Consider the following 19,812-nt stretch of genomic DNA (forward strand, 5'->3'; position numbering starts at 1 on the left):
GTTTTGTCTTTATAATCCCATCTTGGGTTCCCTTTAAAGAGAAACTCTGACCAAGAATTGAACTTTATCCCAATCAGTAGCTGATGCCCCCTTTTACATGAGAAATCTATTCCTTTTCACAAACAGACCATCAGGGGGCTCTGTATGGCTGATATTGTGGTGAAACCCTTCCCACAAGAAACTCTGAGGACCATGGTACTCCTGGCAGTTTCCTGTCTGGGAACCTTGCTGCATTGTGGGAAATAGCTGTTGACAGCTGTTTCCAACTGCCAAAACGGCAAGCAGCAGCTACATCACCTGCCAACAGTAACAATGTCACCATGTAATAAATGTCAGAATATAAATCGGGGATTTATTTATACATAATTATTGTAAAAATGAAGCACTTTTTTTATTACATTATTTTCACTGGAGTTCCTCTAAGTACTCTTCAAAAGACATCTGAGTTCCGCAGAACTGTTGTTCTAACCTTCTTGCAAAATGAACTTTTATTTGTCTGTTCAGCTGTTTGGCTTTCAAGGCTTTAGTTACTTTTTAATGAGCCTAGATGGAGGTTCTTTATTGTATCAGCGGAAAATCTCCTGTGCATTGTTATTCCTGCAGCGCTTTAGTGTCAGGCCGGGGGTCTTAGATTTACAGGTCAGCAAAGTGCTAGCTAAGCATTGAGTAGCCCTCTTCAGAGCCGTGAACCGCCCAGTGTGACAGCCTTGAGTTGCTCGTTAGCGGACATGGAGTGCGGTTTCCCTGACTGCTGACCCGGCGCTCAGTGCTGCTGATCCAGCAAAGCATCTGTCCGCACCACTCCACAGGGATGGGGGTCTGAGACAGACAGCCATCAACTGCACATATATTGTCATAAGGTGTGGAAGCCATCAGCTACATGTACACATTAATGGTCAAACGTTAGTGGAGCTGAACTCTTGCACAGGTCAGAAGTAAAACATAGAAAGGCTAAAAGCTCTAAATACATACAGGATGCATTTCTCTAATTCCCCCCCCCCCCCCCCACCCTCATCTGTGACCAGGCACAAGTTGTAATTTCATCTCTCAGCTGTGACACCTGGCTGCCTCGGCAGAGCAGCTAATTGGTAAACACAAGATGTTAAAGGGAACCTTAAAGGACTGAAGTGAGAGGGATATGGAGGCTGTCATATTTATTTCCTTTTAAGCAATACCAGTTGCCTGGCTCATCCTCTGTCTCTAATACTATTAGCCATAGCCCCTGAACCAGCATGCAGCAGATCAGGTGTTTCTGACATTGTCAGATCTGACAAGATTATCTGCATGCTTGTTTCTGGTGTGAGGCTTGGTGTACAGAGGTGCCAGAGTGGAATAAAAACCTTTAAAAACTGTGTAAAAGAGGAGGATGTTCAGGTGGACTTACCTCCCTCGAAAATATAGAACTCAATTGAGTCACAATATATCAATACAAAAATGTTTATTGAACTCCACTTGGCACTAAGTGGAGTTCAATAAACATTTTTGTATTGATACATTGTGACTCAATTGAATTTTATATTTTTGAGGGAGGTAAGTCCACCTGAACATCCTCCTCTTTTAGACGTTTTTTAAACGTTTTTATTCTACTCTGGCGCCTCTGTACACCAAGCCTTGCTGAAATCTTGAGTCCACCCTCGGTGGAGGGGTGCTACCCCGTTTCCTATCTACAGAGAGCGACATCTTAAAAACCTGAGTGGGGTCAGGTTCTAATACTCCCCACCTGCACTTGAAGTGGTTGCCTATGGGTAACCCATGTTTGTGAGTATATCTAAAATATTTTGCTTTTAACCACAACCAACTTAACAATACTACACCATATTGGGCTCTCGATTTCTTTGTTTTTCCAAGCTTGTTTCTGGTGTGGTTCAGACACTACTGCAGCCAAATAGATCAGCAGGACTGCCAGGCAACTGGTATTATTTAAAAGGAAATAAATATGGCAGCCTTTATATGCTTCTCACTTCAGTTGTCCTTTAACTGAGAGGGATATGGATTTTTCCTTTTAAACAATACCAGTTGCCTGGCTGTCCTGCTGATCTCTTTGGCTGCAATAGTGTCTGAATCACAGACCTGAAACAAGCATGCAGCTAATCCAGTCTGACGTCAGTCAGAGCACCTAATCTGCATGCTTGTTCAGGGGCTGTAGCTAAAAGTATTAGAGACACAGGATCAGCAGGAGAGTCAGGCAACTGGTATTATTTGAAAAGGAAAAATCCATATCCTTCTCAGTTTAGGTTTCCTTTAATATGTCTGCTTGCATGAAAGCAGGGAGTAGACACACTGAAGATTTATTGCAGGATTTGTATCAGCTGCAACAAAGAAATGTTTTTATTTACATGTTGTTATGCTGTTGCTTATCTTTTAGAGCAGAGAGGAAGTGCTGAGTTCAGGTCCGCCTTAAGCTTGGTACACACCTCCAGTTTTGATTGGGAAATGTTTCTACTTGCAGGTAGTATGAGGGCCGACTGATTTTGAATAGTATGAACAGATGCTGTAGGTAAAATCTCATACTACATGGAGTTGGTAAAATTGGTCAGTGATTTACCTTTCAAAATGGATGTGTTGCACTAGGCTTAAAGCGGATCTGAACTCAACTTACCCTCTGCTCTGAAAGACAAGCAACAGCATAACCACCTTTAAAGAAAAACATTTGTTACAGCTTATACAAATCCTGCAATAAATCTGCAGTGTGTCTACTTCCTGCTTTCATGGAAACAGACATAACATCCTGTGTTTGCAAATTAGCTGCTCTGCTGTGTCAGCCAGCTGACACAGCTGAGAGATCAAATTACATGTAATCATTCACAGATGAGGGGGAATTAGACAGGCTAAACTCTCTAAATACATACAGGGTAGATTTCTCTGTTTTCCTTCTGTCCTGTGCAAGAGTTCAGGTCCACTTTGAAAGTCATTTTTATTGATAAGGTGTGAAAATATAACCTAGAAGAAAAAGTGAATTAAATAAGGTGCCCAATATAAGGACTTTTCTAATTTTGTTGAGTCATTTGCTATCACAGTAAAGCAACACTCTCTTTGCAACAAAAATATTACCAGGCGGAGCATAAAAAAGCACTGAAACATTATTTGTACTATTTTATGGTTTAAAAAAAAAATGTCTTTCTCTAAAGCTATTGACAAATGTAATATGTAGCTTTCATCCAAGTTTGTCATATGCAGTTTTTTTTTTACAATATTATCTGTGTGATCAGGTTAGGTTTGTGACAGATGTACCTTGCAGGTAACCACACTAACTGATCTATCATCCTTGCAGGGTAAAACTGAAATGGGACCCGACTCCAAGCCAACAGAAGTTCAGTCGCCTCTTTCAACCAACAAGATGATGAACAGGCGGCGTTCAGAAGCCAGCGCCCCCAACAGGATGGACATGGCGGTGTTGCACGATGATTCTGAGGAGGAGGGGACATGTCAAGTCCAATGATCACATCCTCAGACTTTCACAATACTTTTTATGTTTTATTGCGTTATTATTCTTTTTTCCAGAGGAGCAAATCAGTATGAATATACCCTTTGCTCCACTAACACCCAGAACCAGAAGTCATGTGACCCCTCTAGTCCTGTGAAGGGTGGTTTCCTCCCACTGGAAGTGGGGGTGAAGAACTCACAGACTCCATGCTAGTGTCCTGGCCAGTATATGATGCTGAAGCTCTAATGCTCCAAACTAAGAGTGCCAGCCACTGTACCACCCGACATTGCATTCCAAGTGCTTCATGGGAATGTGTAAAATGTCTACTCTTAGCTGGTACTATGGTAACTGCAGGACAAAGCTGAGTGTTGCCACGTGACTGCTGAGAGGAAATGGTGACATTAATAATGCAGGACACAAACAACAATTGCATAACTTCTGCGTGATCAGGAAGGAGAGCGAAATGGGTTCATTTTAATATACTGTTTTTATAATATCTCGAGGTGCGAGTGATATGGAGGCTGCCATATTTATGTCCTTTTAAGCAATACCAGTTGCCTGGCTGCCCACTTTCAGCCATAGACCCTGAACAAGCATGCAGCAGATCAGGTGTTTCTGACGATCTTGTCAGATCTGACAACATTAGTTGCATGCTTGTTTTTGGTGTGATTCAGACACTACTGCAGGCAAACAGATCAGCAGGGCTGCCAGGTAACTGGTATTATTTTGAATGGAAATAAATATGGCAGCCTCCATATCACTCTCACCTCGGGTTCCCTTTAACATTTTAGTTGTGTTCTGACTGAGTGAGAAAAGGTTTTATGTTTTTAGTTGGAGGTGACAGGAGTTGGTTAGGGAGTGAATGTGAGGAGTCAAAGAGGAGTCAAATATTACCCCTAAGCACCATGCTTTGGGAATTGAAGTTATAGGGGTGTTATTAAAGTGACGCTGAAGTGAAAAAAAACTAAGAATGTAATGAATTTTATGTGTAGTATAGATAAAAGAACATTAGTAGCAAAGAAAAGTCTCATTTTTATTTTCAGTTATATAGCTTTTTTCTTTTTAACATTGCATCATTCTGTCATATTTGCAGTTTACGAACTATACTCTGTATTTTAAACTATGAAATAGAGCAAAGCTAATGGCCCTTTGAACTCCCCTGCAGTAAAACCTTATCTGAAGCTGTCTTTCCCTGTTTCTTTGATGTATAAATGCTTTAGAAAATAGGACGGTCTCTGGTCCAAGTTGGGTCTGAGAGCTCAGAGAAGCTCTTCTGCATAGATAACAAAATTTTTTTTTAACTCTTCCTGTACTGGAAACGATATGAGACGATTTTGCTACTAATCTTCTACTTAGCTGTATTTTATAATTCATTACATCATAAGTTTTTCAATTCAGATTCCCTTTAAAGTTCATTGTTATATCAGGCAGAAAAGCGGACAGAGACGGTGGAAAAATGATTCGTTCTGAGAAAAGACATAGCAGACTAACAGGAACATGTGTTAGGAGGGAGTTAAGGTCGTGGCCGAGAGGTATAGTTGTGTATCGTCCGCATATAAGTTGTATTGAAACCCAAATGAGTTGATTAGGTTGCCAAGACCATGCATGCACATGGAAAAGAGGGGGGGGGGGAGGACAGAGTCTTGAGGAACCCCCACAGACAGATAAAGGATGGGGAGATGAGATCTGATCTGAATAGGAGGCTGTGAAAGACCATCCATAGAGAGAGGAAGATATCCTGGAGAGAGCGAGGCCCTTTATACCTATAAATGAAAAAAATCTGTAGGGGTAAGTTGTGATCAACAGTATCAAACGCTAATGACAGATCAAGAAGGATGAGTATGGAATAATGGCCTTCAGATTTGGCAATAAGATCACTGGCCACTTTAATATGAGCTGTTCCTGTGGAGTGGTTAAAGTGAAAGCCATACGGGAACTGATCAAGCAGGGAGTTAGTGGCTGGATAATGGGTTAGTTCAGCATGTATATGGCATTCAAGTAATTTGGATGCAAATGGGAGAAGTGACACAGAGCGGTAGTTAGTGAGTTAGATGGGATCTAGAGATGTTTTTTTAAGTAGTGGTGTCACAACAGCCTTTTTGAGTGAGGATGGAAAGATGCCAGTGGAGATGAACATGTTGAATAGCGATGTTAGTAGAAGGATGAGGATAGCTGCAGAATCAGATGGGAGGGAATAGGATCCAAAGAACGCATGGTAAGATGAGATTTAGAGAGGAGAAGGAACGATCAGAGAGAGAGAGAGAGAAAGCAGATAGAGAACAGACCAAAGTGAGCTGTGGATGGAATTAGATGGCTGTATGGAAAAACCACCATGGGTTTGGTCAATTTTCCTCATAGTTATAATTTAGAAAAGCATATTCTATCGTTAGCATTTTATCATTTGGGGAACACTTTCTTGATGAATATTCTTTCAGGGCCCGTTTCCACTATAGCGAATCCGCATGCGGGCACTGCACGCGGATTCGCATAGGTAATGTAAGTGGATGGGGCTGTTTCTACTTGTGCGGCTGCGGCAGCGTTTTTTGGTGCGGCAGAAATCTGCACGGCAGGGCCGTCAGATTTCGCCTGCAGAAGGAATGTGCGCGAATCGCCGCTAATGTAACTAATAGGGAAATCGCATGCGGGGTGACCATGCGTTTTTTGACGCGAAATCGCATGCGATTTCGCATAGGTATTAATGTTATTTCACTCAGGCAGTGACATGGTTAAAATCGCATACAGCCTTACCTATGCGGAATCGCATGCGAAATCGCGGCAAAAACGCATGCGGAATCGCACCCGCATGCGATTTTGTCCGCGGTGGAATGCAGGCGATTCCGCACCGCACTAGTGGAAACGAGCCCTCAGGAATTTTTTTTCATGCTTTTTCTTTTGAAACTTGCACATCTGGCGCCCAAGAGACTCCCTCTACGCTCATTTTTTCCGGGGCGCCAGATGTGCCAGTTACCTCTCCCTTTACCCTCTTTTTCTTCTGGGCATCAGATGTGCCAGTTGCATCTCCCTTTACCCTGATTTTCTCCTGGGCGTCAGATGTGCCAGTTGCATCTCCCTTTACCCTGATTTTCTCCTGGGCATCAGATGTGCCAGTTGCTTCTCTCTTTACCCTGATTTTTCTCCTGGGCATCAGATGTGCCAGTTGCTTCTCTCTTTTCCCTGACTTTCTCCTGGGCATCAGATGTGCCAGTTGCTTCTCTACCCAGATTTTCTCCTGGGCATCAGATGTGCCAGTTGCTTCTCCCTTTACCCTGATTTTCTCCTGGGCATCAGATGTGCCAGTTGCTTCTCTCTTTACCCTTATTTTTTCCTGGGCGTCAGATGTGCCAGTTGCTTCTCTCTTTACCCTGATTTTCTCCTGGGCGTCAGATTTGCCAGTTGCATCTCCCTTTACCCTGATTTTCTCCTGGGCATCAGATGTGCCAGTTGCATCTCCCTTTACCCTGATTTTCTCCTGGGCATCAGATGTGCCAGTTGCTTCTCTCTTTACCCTTATTTCCTCCTGGGCATCAGGTGTGCCAGTTGCTTCTCTCTTTACCCTGATTTTCTCCTGGGCGTCAGATGTGCCAGTTGCTTCTCTCTTTACCCTGATTTTCTCCTGGGCAGCAGATGTGCCAGTTGCATCTCCCTTTACCCTGATTTTCTCCTGGGCATCAGATGTGCCAGTTGCTTCTCTCTTTACCCTGATTTTCTCCTGGGCATCAGATGTGCCAGTTGCTTCTCTCTTTACCCTGATTTTCTCCTGGGCATCAGATGTGCCAGTTGCTTCTCTCTTTACCCTTATTTCCTCCTGGGCATCAGGTGTGCCAGTTGCTTCTCTCTTTACCCTGATTTTCTTCTGGGCATCAGGAGTGCCAGTTGCTTCTCTCTTTACCCTGATTTTCTCCTGGGTATCAGGTGTGCCAGTTGCTTCTCCCTTCACCCTGATTTTCTCCTGGGCATCAGATGTGCCAGTTGCTTCTCTCTTTAGACTGATTTTCTCCTGGGTATCAGGTGTGCCAGTTGCATCTCCCTTTACCCTGATTTTCTCCTGGGTATCAGGTGTGCCAGTTGCTTCTCCCTTCACCCTGATTTTCTCCTGGGCATCAGATGTGCCAGTTGCTTCTCTCTTTACCCTGATTTTCTCCTGGGCAGCAGATGTGCCAGTTGCATCTCCCTTTACCCTGATTTTCTCCTGGGCATCAGATGTGCCAGTTGCTTCTCTCTTCACCCTGATTTTCTTCTGGGCATCAGGTGTGCCAGTTGCTTCTCTCTTTACCCTGATTTTCTCCTGGGCATCAGATGTGCCAGTTGCTTCTCTCTTTAGACTGATTTTCTCCTGGGCATCAGATGTGCCAGTTGCTTCTCTCTTTAGACTGATTTTCTCCTGGGTATCAGGTGTGCCAGTTGCATCTCCCTTTACCCTGATTTTCTCTTGGGCATCAGGTGTGCCAGTTGCTTTTCTCTTTACCCTGATTTTTTTTCTGGGCATCAGGTGTGCTAGTTGCTTCTCCCTTTACCCTGATTTTTTCCTGGGCATCAGGTGTGCCAGTTGCTTATCTTTACCCCTTTACATGATTGTATGGTCATGTTTCATAATGGTACACTAAACAGGAAAACTATTTTTTTTGTTATCCAGTGACTGAATTATATAGTAAATGTCTGCTGTTTTTAATGGGAGGTTGGACAAACTGGATTGGCCATGAAGCCTGGAATTACCCAAACACAGGCAGGCATTTTCTAATACAGACCTTCCCTGCACATGACTGGCTGCATAAAGTGAACACGATTGTCCATCTCCTTTACTAGAACGGAAGAAAGAGATTACTAGTTTCTTAGTATTTTTAGTCCATATATTTCTCTGGGGCTGTGCCGTTGTGTATGCAGTACACCGTCCTTTTTGTTTTGTGTGTTTGATAATACTAATACTTGAGCACTTGGTGTCCAGGCGGCATCCCTGCTGTGTGTTGTACATATGATCTCCGGCATCAAAACAGCACAGGGGAATTTGGGCACATCATCCAACGCCATAGGCCGTATTGTAAATTACGGCTAAAGCGGTGCTCAGTCATTTGGGTGCCGTCAAGACGGAGCCCAAATGACTTTAAAAGCAGCGTAATTCGTCCGCCAGCAAATAGCTGGCAGCCGAATTAGGTTTTGCTCCTGAGTCCATGGCGGCCAGGAGGGGGGACTAGTAATTACCGCCGCCGGGACTTGTGCGGGAGCAGGGAGAGCCGTTCTTCAGCTTCAACCTGCGCCTAAATTCCCAGTGCTGTTTTTTTTTTTGCGCTCAATGCCTTTTGGGTGGTTAAATTTGTATTTTTCTAATGATACTTTTTATACTCCTAATTTTCAGTGTTTGTAGTTGTAAATAGCTTGTCTTGTATATATTTATAATATGTAAATACTTGAATGTTTTTATACTGTTCTTTAACTTTGTTACGATTAACCTTTGAAAGGTATATGCTGAGCTTTCGCTGTATCGTGGACTGACGAACGTTGCCAGTATAAAAAGCTACCAGCTTAAATCTTCCTCTCGTTTTTTTTTCCGTGTGTCTGCTTATTGCATCATGATTTTTGCATGTGAGAGAGATATGAAGACTGCCATATTGATTTCCTTTTAACCACTTTACCTCCCTGAGACGCGTATCTACGTCCCTGCAAACTCCCTCTACAGCTCTCAGGGACGTAGATACTCGTCCCTTGCTGCCGCGCACTCCTGCTCGCTCCCGCGTGTGATCCCGCCACCGATCGTTAGAGGAAAGATGAATGGGAGCGCAGTCCCCATTCATTAATTTACAAATGATTGCCGGCATATCTATGAGATGCCACAATTCTTCACAAAAACGAAAGTAACAAGTCCACGCAAATAGTAAAACTGCACCTACATACATTTATTTCAATAAAAAGACCTACACATAATTAAAAATAAACTCCTTACCTCCCACCCTCTTCCATAAATACCCAATAAAACTTTTGCAATAAAAAATAGACAATAAAAAAAAGTTACCTTGGGGACTGAAGTTTAATATGTATGTCATAGGGTATTTTACTGTTATTTTTTAAATTATGGGCATGTAATTGGTGATGGACGCAAAACTTAAAAAATGCACTTTTTATTTCCACATAAAATATTGGCGCCATACTTTTGTATTGGGGAAATATTTTAAACAATTTTAATTTGGAGGCCATTCGGAGGCGGCCTGGTGTTGCGCTGATCCACCTTTTGCGCAGTTTGCGAAATATTTTAACCGTTGCAATAACCGGGACAAATGGGAAAATACAACGTGTGGCTTTTATCCACAGTAGAATGTTTTATTTTAAAACTATAATGGCCAAAAACTGAGATATTTTATTTTTCCCCCAGTAAAATGCAGTAAGAATAAAATAATTCTTAGCAAAAAAAAAAAAAAAAAGTACCACCCAAAGAAAGCCTAATTGGTGTAAAAAAACAAACAAACAACAACAAGCTATTGGATCATTTCAGTGTGGTAAGTACTGATAAAGTTATTGGCAGATGAATGGACGCAGCACTGGATGTGAAAAATTGTTCTGGTTTTTAAGGGGGAAAACCCTTGGAGGTGAAGTGTTTAAACAATGCAGATTGCCTGGCTGTCATCCTGACCCACAGCCTTTAATTTGTTTAGCCGTAGACTCTACAAAAGCATGCATGTCAGTTTCTGACTGGATTAGCATCATGCTTGTTTTAGGTGTGTGATTCAGACTCTGCTGATGCCAGGAAGATCAGCAGGACAGCCAGGCAACTTGTACTGTTTAAATATGTCAAATCTCTGTATGCCTCTCACTTCAGTTTCCCTTTAAGTTTAGAGTACTCGAGTATAAGTCTAGAAATTTAGGTCTGGTGCACTTCATAAAAATACAGGGGTTGACTTATACACTAGTCAAGGGCAACACTGAGTAATGTGTGTACTAATAGTGACATTCCCATTTGAAGCAACTTTGAGGAAAGGAAATGCCAAGAAAACACAGGTCTGAAAGTCCTGGACACAATAATTAACAAGGAAAGGGGCAAATATTGAGCTGCGTAAAAGGCAGTGAATAATTGCAGAACTTGGGGGCCTGGAGGAAGTATTGGCTGCACTTAATGTGAACCAGAGACTAAGCACCCTCATGTATTTTACCATATATATCAGTGGGAACATTAGAGAAAATACTCAGGAATCATTATAGCTGAGTCATTATAGCAGAGCCACAAGGGGGCAGGCTTGGGCTTGAGAAGACAGAGTCAGCTATAATGATCCCTGAGCAAAGCCAGACTGAATGCTCAGTTGGGGATTTTATCAGGGCTGATAACAAGCAGGCTGAGCATTGAAGAATGAAACAATGAGCAGGGTAGGTGTTTTTTTGCTATTGTTCCCACTGATATATATGGTAAAATACATGAGGGTGCTTCATCTCTGGTTCACTTTAAGGGACAGGAGGGGTTTATGGCTGCAATACTGTATGCAGTGCAGTCATTAACCCCTCCTGGGCCTCAAGTGCAGCTTAACTTTGCTGGGTAGACCTATACTTGAGTCAATAAAAATTCCTGCTTAAGAAGGTTGAATATTGGAGTCGCCTTATACACGAGGTTGACTTGTATTCGAGTATATATGGTAAATCTCGGCCTGTCAGTGGTCATTGGAGGTCACAATAATGTTTTTTTTGTTTTTTTTTTACAACATGGATGTGATTTTAGCACAGCATTATTCCGGGATCAGAAGTAAAGGCCCCGCTGCACAACCTGCTAAATATCGTATCTTTCAGAATACAAGATGCACTTTTTCTATCCCAAAAATGGGGAGAAAACGTGCAAAGACAAGGAGTTCCCAACTCATGGATGCCTGTTTATACAAACCACTGAATTGCCCTGAGGTCAGGGACTCCCTGCATTGTTCCCCTGTGCCCCCCTCTCTGCCCTCGTGTCCCCTCTGCTCTGCATGTATAAAGTGTAGCGGCAGAGTGTATAACTAGGTGCTGCGGCAGCACATCTCACCTCATCCATGGCTTCATCCATGAGATAGTTTGGCCTCCTGCAGATCTCTGATTCAGCTGCAAGTTTTTCTACTAAAGAGCATATTTCATCACACACAGAATACCAGTTTAATATACTGAGATATTTAATTATAAAATATAGTGTACACATTTTTTTACTGTATATATAATTGTGAATACTGTAATGTTACTATATTGCCTTTGAAAGTACTCAAAATTCTACACACACACACACACCACACATGTGAATGAGTAAAGCAGATATACTGATCATACATAGTGGTGAAATATTGGCCTCAATTCACTAAGCTTCCTGTCTTTAATAACTCTTCTGAACTGTTTTACAGTTATCACAATGATATCACCATGGTGATAACTGTAAAACAGCTCAGAAGAGTTATTAAAGACAGGAGTTAAGCTTAGTGAATTGAGGCCATTGTCTGTTTGCTCACAGGACAACTGTAGCATAATATTTAGGACTGAGCCTATGAAAATCAGCAGGAAGTGGACTTGGTCAGTCTGATGCCAAGCTGCATAACATTTGCATCAACCCAGAATGATCAGCATGTCACTGACCATCGCTGGTTTCTATACAGCCAGTGAACTGATACTTTTAAAGTGGACCTGAACTTTGAACTTCCACTCTGCTCCAAAAAGTAAGCAACAGCATTGTAACTTTTGAAGAAAAACATTTCATTGCTACAAATCCTGCAATAAATCTGCAGTGACTGCTTCCTGCTTTCATGAAAGCAGACAGGGTTAACATCCTGTGTTTACAAAATAGCTGCTCTGCCGTGGCAGTCAGCTGACACATCTGATAGATCAAATTACAGTTGTGATTAGTCACAGATAAGGGGTTAAATGTTTGAAATCAGGGTGTCAAACTCAATTACAAAGTGGGCCAAAACTGAACACTGGGCCCAAGTCGCAGGCCAGCCTCAGTCTACTGGCCACCTTCCTCCCTTTTAAAGTTCCCTGGATTCCAATGGCTCCTTTCCAACCCCTATACAGTTCCCCGGTGTCTAGTGGTCCCCCTATACAGTTCCCTGGTGTTTAGTGAACCTCCTCTATACATTTCCCTGGTGTCTAGTGGCCCCCACCCTCCCGTATTATTATTTAGTATTTATATAGTGCTGACATCTGCAGCGCTGTACAGAGTATATTGTCTTGTCACTAACTGTCCCTCAGAGGGGCTCACAATCTAGTCCCTACCATAGTCATGTCTCTGTATGTATCGTGTAGAGTATGTATTGTAGTCTACGGCCAATTTAAAGTGGAACTGTAGATAGGATAACTGTTTCACTTACCTGGGGCATCTTCAAGCCCCCCCCAGCAGCCGTCCTGTCCCGCGCCAGTCCTCCACGAGCCTCCGTTCTCCCGCCGTCGCTCTGTTCCTCGACTTGTAAGTTGAGGCCAGTGCAGCCCTGCCAAGCGTATCTTTCTACGCGTTCCCATCTGCAATTGCGCTACTGGACTGGAACACGAAGAAAGGAATCGCGTGGCCAGAGCCGCGCAGTGGCCCGGCGGCGATACCAAAAGCAGCTTGAGGCGGGAGAACGGAGGCTCGTGGAGGACCGGCGCAGGGCAGGACGGCTGCTGGGGGCTTGCAGAAGCCCCAGGTAAGTGAAACTTTATATTAATCCTATCTACTTTCCGCTTTAAAGAGAGTCTGAAGCGAGAATAAATCTTGCTTCAGACCTCATAGATAGCAGGGGCATGTGTGCCCCTGCTAAAACGCCGCTATCCCGCGGCCTAACGGGGGTCCCTGATCCCCCAAATCCCCTCCGTGCAGCGGGGGAGCGCTTCCTGGTTGGGGCAGGGCTAACCGCCACAGCCCTGCCTCACGCGCGTCCGCCCCGCTCAGTCTTCCTTCACTGAGAGGGGCGGGGGAGAGGCGGCGATGCGCGTCTGATAGACGCGCTGTGAGGCAGGGCTGCAGCCGTTAGCCCTGCCTCCAGGAAGAGCAAAATCTACGACCAAGTTGGTCGTTGATTTTGCGGGGGGGGGTTGTCGGTGAAGGGACCCCCGTTAAGCCGCGGGATAGCGGCGTTTCAGCAGGTCTGAAGCGAGATTTATTCTCGCTTCAGAGTCTTTTAAGAGGAAGCCAATTAACTTATCTGTATGTTTTTGGGATGTGGGCAGTTCCCTAGTGTTTAGTGCTTTCCCCCTACCTCAACCATATGGTTTCCCTGGTGATCTAGGGATTCACCTCCAAAGTAATTTCCCTGGTGGTCTAGAGAGGGTCAAACATAATGCAAAGAGGGGAAACCACTTGAAGGCCAGATTTGACATGAATGCTCTAAATACATACAGGCTGCATTTCTCTCTGTTTTCCTTCTGTCCTGTGCAAAACAGTTCAGGTCCACTTTAATAGTATAGGATGGAGTGTTCATATGGTACAGTGTAACTGTGTAGCATCCTCTCGAGAGATGAGCTTGCCCCGTGCAGAGGGACATTCCCTGGGCCATACAGAGCCCCTGTGTAACTGATGGAGAAGTCCAACTCCTCCGGCCTCTCCAGCTCCTCTCTCAGCTCTTGCACCAGTCTCTTCTTGGTTGCCTGGAAATATAGTGACAGCAGAAGTCATTATAAAGTCCATTTCTATTTTTTTTTTTTTTTTTACTATGCCCTTTCTCCCCATGTAGTCTAAATCCTTGTACACATGGCCTCAAACCCTCAGGGAAACCTTCAAATCAAATGCTGTTACCAACCTAGAGACTAGTGACACGTCTATATATGGTGGGGGGGAGGAGGGACCATGTGCAGTGTATGATGGAACAGATTCTGGTGGGTGGGGTGAATAGGGGGTCGGTCAGCTGTTGCTAAAGATCCAGCAAGGACTTTTACTCACCTGGGGCTGCTCCCATCTCCTCTGGCAGCCTCTGAAGACCACCGACACCCTGAGGGGTCGGTGTCTTCTGGGCATGCACGCCCATATCACCAGGAGGGTACTGTGCCTGCGCAGTACTACGATGACGTGGGCTGGTTTGTGCACGCTGACCCATCTGGGAGTCAGCCATCCTTAGAGGCTGCCAGCGGAGACAGGAAAAGACGAGAGATGCGGCGAGGGACCCAAATGATCTCTAGAGTCTGGAAGACGCCCCAGGTAAGTAAATCTACTCTTTTTTTTTTTTTTGTCACCTCGAGAGTCCTTTAACCATTTCAGCCCGCTGGTAATTTTTTACCTTATGGACAAGAGGAATTTTCCCATTTCAGCTTTTCTCCCTTTCATTCCCCAATAACTTTATCACTACTTATCACAAAGAAATGATCTATACCTTGTTTTTTCCACTACCAATTAGGCTTTCTTTGGGTGGTATATTATGTTAAGAATTATTGTATTCTAAATGCAATTTAACGGGAATAATTAAGAAAAAAATGGAAAAAATCATTATTTCTCATTTTTTGGCCATTATAGTTGTAAAATCCCACATGCTACCGTAATTAAAATCCACACATCCCTGCTGCTGTAGTAGCTGCCGCTGCGGACTTGAGGCTCACATCCGCGCGGCATAAATGGTTAAAGGGGAACTGAAGTAAGGGGTATACGGAGGCTGCCATATTTATTTCCTTTTAATCAATACCAGTTGCCTGGCAGCCCTGCTGGTCTGGATAACACCAGAAACAAGCATGCAGCTAGTCTTGTCAGATCTGACTTTAAAGTCTGAAACACCTGATCTGCTGCATGCTTGTTCAGGGGCTATGGCTAATAGTATTAGAGGCAGAGGATCAGCATGGCTGCCAGGCAACTGGTATTGCTTAAAAGGAAATAAACATGGCAGCCTCCATATACCTCTCTCTTCAGTTACCCTTTAAAGTCAATGGGAATTGTTTGTAAAAAAAAAAATGCCGGATACCCAGAGGGAAGGCTCTGGGTCCTATAGAGCCTTCGCTCTCCTCTCCCAGTCCCCAGTCCAGCGCTGGCTCCCGCATAGCAGTATTCGACCAATTTGGTCAAATACTGCTGTCTTCGCCGCCAAAGGGAGGCTACGGAAAGCCCGAGTGCTCCATACTGCGCATGCGGAAGTGCCCCTCACGCGCACTCATGCCACCTGTCTTTGGGAAGACTTAGATCCCGAAGAATTCTGAAGTCCCCCGTGGCCGAGGATTCAAATGGAGGAGCTGCCGCTGCAATGAAAGGGGAAGGAAGGCTCTGTAGGACCGAGAACCTTCCGTCTGCTTAAAGGGATACTTAATTCTGCCGGAAAAAAAAAAGTTTCACTCACCTGGGGCTTCTACCAGCCCCCTGCAGCCGTCCTGTCCTGCGCCGGTCCTCAACGATCCTCTGGTCCCCCGCTGCCAGCTAGTTTCATTTTCGCCAGGCCACTGCGCTTGTGCAGGACGCTCTTGCAGACGGCAATGCGTGCAAGGATACGCATTGCCAGGGTTGCGCAGGCGCAGTGGCCCTGCCGACTCAGAGTCTGTGAAAAGAAACCAGCTGGCGGCGGGGGATCAGAGGATCGTTGAGGACTGGCACGGGACAGGACGGCTGCAGGGGGCTGGTAGAAGCCCCAGGTGAGTGAATCTCTTTTTTTCCGGCAGGCTTAAGTATCCCTTTAACCACTTCAGCCTACAGTGTCGAAAATCGTATGCATCCGAGCAAAGTTCACCTCCCATTCATTCGCCAATAACTTTATTGCTACTTATCACAATTAATTGATCTATATCTTGTTTTTTCCGCCACTAATTAAGCTTTCATTGGGTGGTACATTTTGCTAAGAATTATTTTTTTCTAAGAAAGAAATGGAAAAAAAATCATTATTTCTCAGTTTTTGGCCATTATAGTTTAAAATTAATACATGCTACCGTAATTAAAACTGATTTATTTTATTTGCCCATTTGTCCCGGTTATTACACCGTTTAAATGATGTCCCTATCACAATTTATGGCGCCGATATTTTATTTAGAAATAAAGGTGCATTTTTTTCAATTTGCGTCCATCACTATTTACAAGCTTATAACTTAAAAAAAAAAATAAGATACTCTCTTGACATGTATATTTAAAAAGTTCAGACCCTTAGGTAACTATTTACGTTGTTTTTTTTTTTTTTATTGTAATTTTTATTTATTTTTTGTAATGTAATGTAAAAAAATGTATGTGGGTGTAGTTTACTATTTGGCCACAAGATGGCCACAGTCAAAAAAGTCCTGGAGCATACGATCACGCTACCAGGAACTATAAGGAGGCTGTAATTTATTTTTATATTTTTGCAGAAATACTGCGCTCTCTGATTAGAAAGCGTCGTTTTTTCTGCGGGGGACTTAGATTGGTGAATGGGAATTATTCACTGATAACAGCAGCAGCGGGAGCGCGTCTCAGGCAGCGGCAGCTGCACAGTCTATCTGGACGGATATATCCGTCCAGATAGACTTAAAGTGAATGTGTACCGCTTTAAAAATAAAAAAGTCAGATACTCACCTAAGGAGAGGGAAGGCTCGGTCCTAATGAGCCTTCCCTCTCCCGGTGCCCGGTCCCGCACAGGATCCCCCGTAGCAGTATTCGACCAGTTCGGTCAAATACTGCCACTTCCGCCGCCGAAGGGATGTTTCGGAAGCCTTCGAGAGCACTCGGGCTTCCGAAGACGGGCCGCTCCACACTGCGCATGCGCGAGCGCCCTCTATGACGCAATCGCGCGTGCGTAGTATGGAGCGGCCCGTCTTCAGAAGCCCAAGTGCTCCCGAAGACCTCCGAAGTCCCTGCGGCGGCGGACGCGAACGGTGGAGCCAGCGCAGCACTGAGGGCACCGGGAGAGGAGAGGGAAGGCTCATTAGGACCGAGCCTTCCCTCTCCTTAGGTGAGTATCTGACTTTTTGATTTTTACAGCAGTACCCATTGGCTTTAAGTCGTTAAGTATCTGGCTTTTTTTTTTAAATAACGATTCCCACTGACTTTAAGGATAAATTTAGAACATGACGTAGGTATCACAGAATGCCTTTACTCTATTGGCCACCACAAGCCCGTAACACTGTTTACTTAGACCACCCTGTTCCAGCAGCAGTGTAAATGTTTCATACCACTAGCCTAGTAAAAAACAGAATTGGTAATTAATTTGTATCAGTGGGAAATGAAGCCAGGAGCGCTGAGATAAAAATTTCACCAGCGTGGTCCATGTTCCTGTTGCAGATCAACCGCCGGCACTACCCCGCCCCCCCCCTCCAGCAGTGGACCTGGTGTACACAGATCAAACTGCTGGCACTGCCCCGGCCTCCACCCCCCCCCCTTCCAGCAGCGGACCTGGTGTTCTCAGATCAGACCGCCGGCACTGCCCCGGCCAACCACCCCCCCCCCCCCCCCCTCCCTTCCAGCAGCGGACCTGGTGCGTATAGATCAAACCGCTGGCACTGCCCCGGCCTGTAATCAAGCTGCTTTAGGTGTGGAAATCACAGAGCACTTAGCTTACGCGTTTCTGGGAAGCGGAACACAACTGACTGTACAAGTCGGCTTATTAGGAGCCTCATTAGCTGAAGATCACACTGCGCTCTGCAAATGATGCCACGCGTGATTCCTCCCAGTACTATTATTAAAGAGAAATTTGTACTGGAAATGTGAAACGCAAGATTAATTACGCTGCAATTATCACACATGAAAATAATATAACCAAAAAATCACTGCAGTCTTTAATTACATTTTGATACTTTTGATGTGTTGTTTTAGCCTGGCAGCAAACTGTGCCCCTCCCCTCCCCCTTCAGTAATAGATTAAATAATCCACAGGCAGAGTATAAGTTATTTTTCTCTGTACTAGCTACATCACTGAGAATGTGATTTATCCGCTCACTAGAGACCAGTGACATCACTGAAAATGCAGCCTGTCCATTCACTAGAGACCAGTGACATCACTGAGAATGCGGCCTATCCATTCACTAGAGACCAGTGACATCACTGATAATGCAGCCTATCCATTCACTAGAGACCAGTGACATCACTGATAATGCAGCCTGTCCATTCACTAGAGACCAGTGACATCACTGAGAATGCGGCCTATCCATTCACTAGAGACCAGTGACATCACTGAGAATGCAGCCTATCCATTCACTAGAGACCAGTGACATCACTGAGAATGCGGCCTATCCATTCACTAGAGACCAGTGACATCACTGACATCACTGAGAATGCAGCCTATCCATTCACTAGAGACCAGTGACATCACTGAGAATGCAGCCTATCCGTTCACTAGAGACCAGTGACATCACTGAGAATGCAGCCTGTCCATTCACTAGAGACCAATGACATGACTGAGAATGCAGCCTATCCATTCACTAGAGACCAGTGACATCACTGAGAATGCTGCCTATCCATTCACTAGAGACCAGTGACATCACTGAGAATGCAGCCTATCCATTCACTAGAGACCAATGACATCACTGAGAATGCAGCCTATCCATTCACTAGAGACCAGCGACATCACTAAGAATGCAGCCAATCCATTCACTAGAGACCAGTGACATCACTGGGAATGCAGCCTATCCATTCACTAGAGACCAGTGACATCACTGAGAGTGCGGCCTATCCATTCACTAGAGACCAGTGACATCACTGAAAATGCAGCCTGTCCATTCACTAGAGACCAGTGACATCACTGAGAGTGCGGCCTATCCATTCACTAGAGACCAGTGACATCACTGAAAATGCAGCCTGTCCATTCACTAGAGACCAGTGACATCACTGAGAATGCAGCCTATCCGCTCACTAGAGACCAGTGACATCACTGAGAATGCAGAGAATGCAGGGCTGCAAACCCTAGTCCACATTTGTTAGATCTTTTTATTCAGCACCAATAAATAAACCCCAATTTGCTTTATTGTCACATAAAAAAATGACTTAGAGGTGGAGTTATGTTTTAAGTTACCGTCTATTTCATCCCCTGGAAGGACTGGCGATTTTTGAAGCAGGGAGACGGAATCAAAAAACGAAGTACAAGAGGGGGCCACACGACATCCAGCAGTAATTACGGCAGAATGACATTAATAAGCATTCCACATCAGACAAATCACATCACTCTCTGAATTAATCACCGTAGAAGAAATTATTAGTACAGTGCAGCTCAGATAGCATCACAAGTGGCACAGCAGTAATTCCCTTCTACTGTCCCCGAGGTCTAAAGTCCATAATGAAACACTGCAAAGTGCCAATTAAACAGCGATATATAATAATATCAATCCAACCAGACACAGACAAGACTGGACTTATACGCCTTACGCTGCTAGGCCACCTTCCTGTGACTCCCTTTACATGTGCCAGAACCTCTTACATATGTAACATCCATTTACAACAGCCCAACTCCCAGTCCATGTGCAAACCCCTCTTCCATGTGCAACATCCAAGTACAGCAACCCCCCTTCCCATTCCATGTTCAGCCCCCTCTTCCATGTGTAACATCCATGTGCAGCAACCCCCCT

General features: G+C 44.5%; 2 protein-coding genes across 3 annotated transcripts in view; one reads left to right on the forward strand and one right to left on the reverse strand.

Annotated features, from left to right (window-relative positions):
• Positions 1-8,946, forward strand: part of CENPF (centromere protein F) — a 93,881-nt gene extending 84,935 nt beyond the window's left edge. For both annotated transcript variants that reach the window (XM_068232961.1, XM_068232962.1), the window contains exon 20: positions 3,272-8,946. In XM_068232961.1, coding sequence (XP_068089062.1) covers positions 3,272-3,439 — 168 coding nt within the window. In that variant the 3' untranslated portion in view covers positions 3,440-8,946. The remainder of the gene's footprint in view (positions 1-3,271) is intronic.
• Positions 8,947-13,490: 4,544 nt separating this feature from the next.
• The window catches only part of LOC137504866 (spermatogenesis-associated protein 7 homolog), a 220,918-nt gene continuing 214,596 nt past the window's right edge, over positions 13,491-19,812 (reverse strand). Inside the window, exon 10 of the mRNA XM_068233460.1 lies at positions 13,491-13,972. Within this exon, the coding sequence (XP_068089561.1) occupies positions 13,803-13,972 (170 nt within the window). The 3' untranslated portion in view covers positions 13,491-13,802. The remainder of the gene's footprint in view (positions 13,973-19,812) is intronic.

This window comes from Hyperolius riggenbachi, chromosome 4, assembly GCF_040937935.1.
Source record: "Hyperolius riggenbachi isolate aHypRig1 chromosome 4, aHypRig1.pri, whole genome shotgun sequence".
NCBI lineage: Eukaryota > Metazoa > Chordata > Amphibia > Anura > Hyperoliidae > Hyperolius > Hyperolius riggenbachi.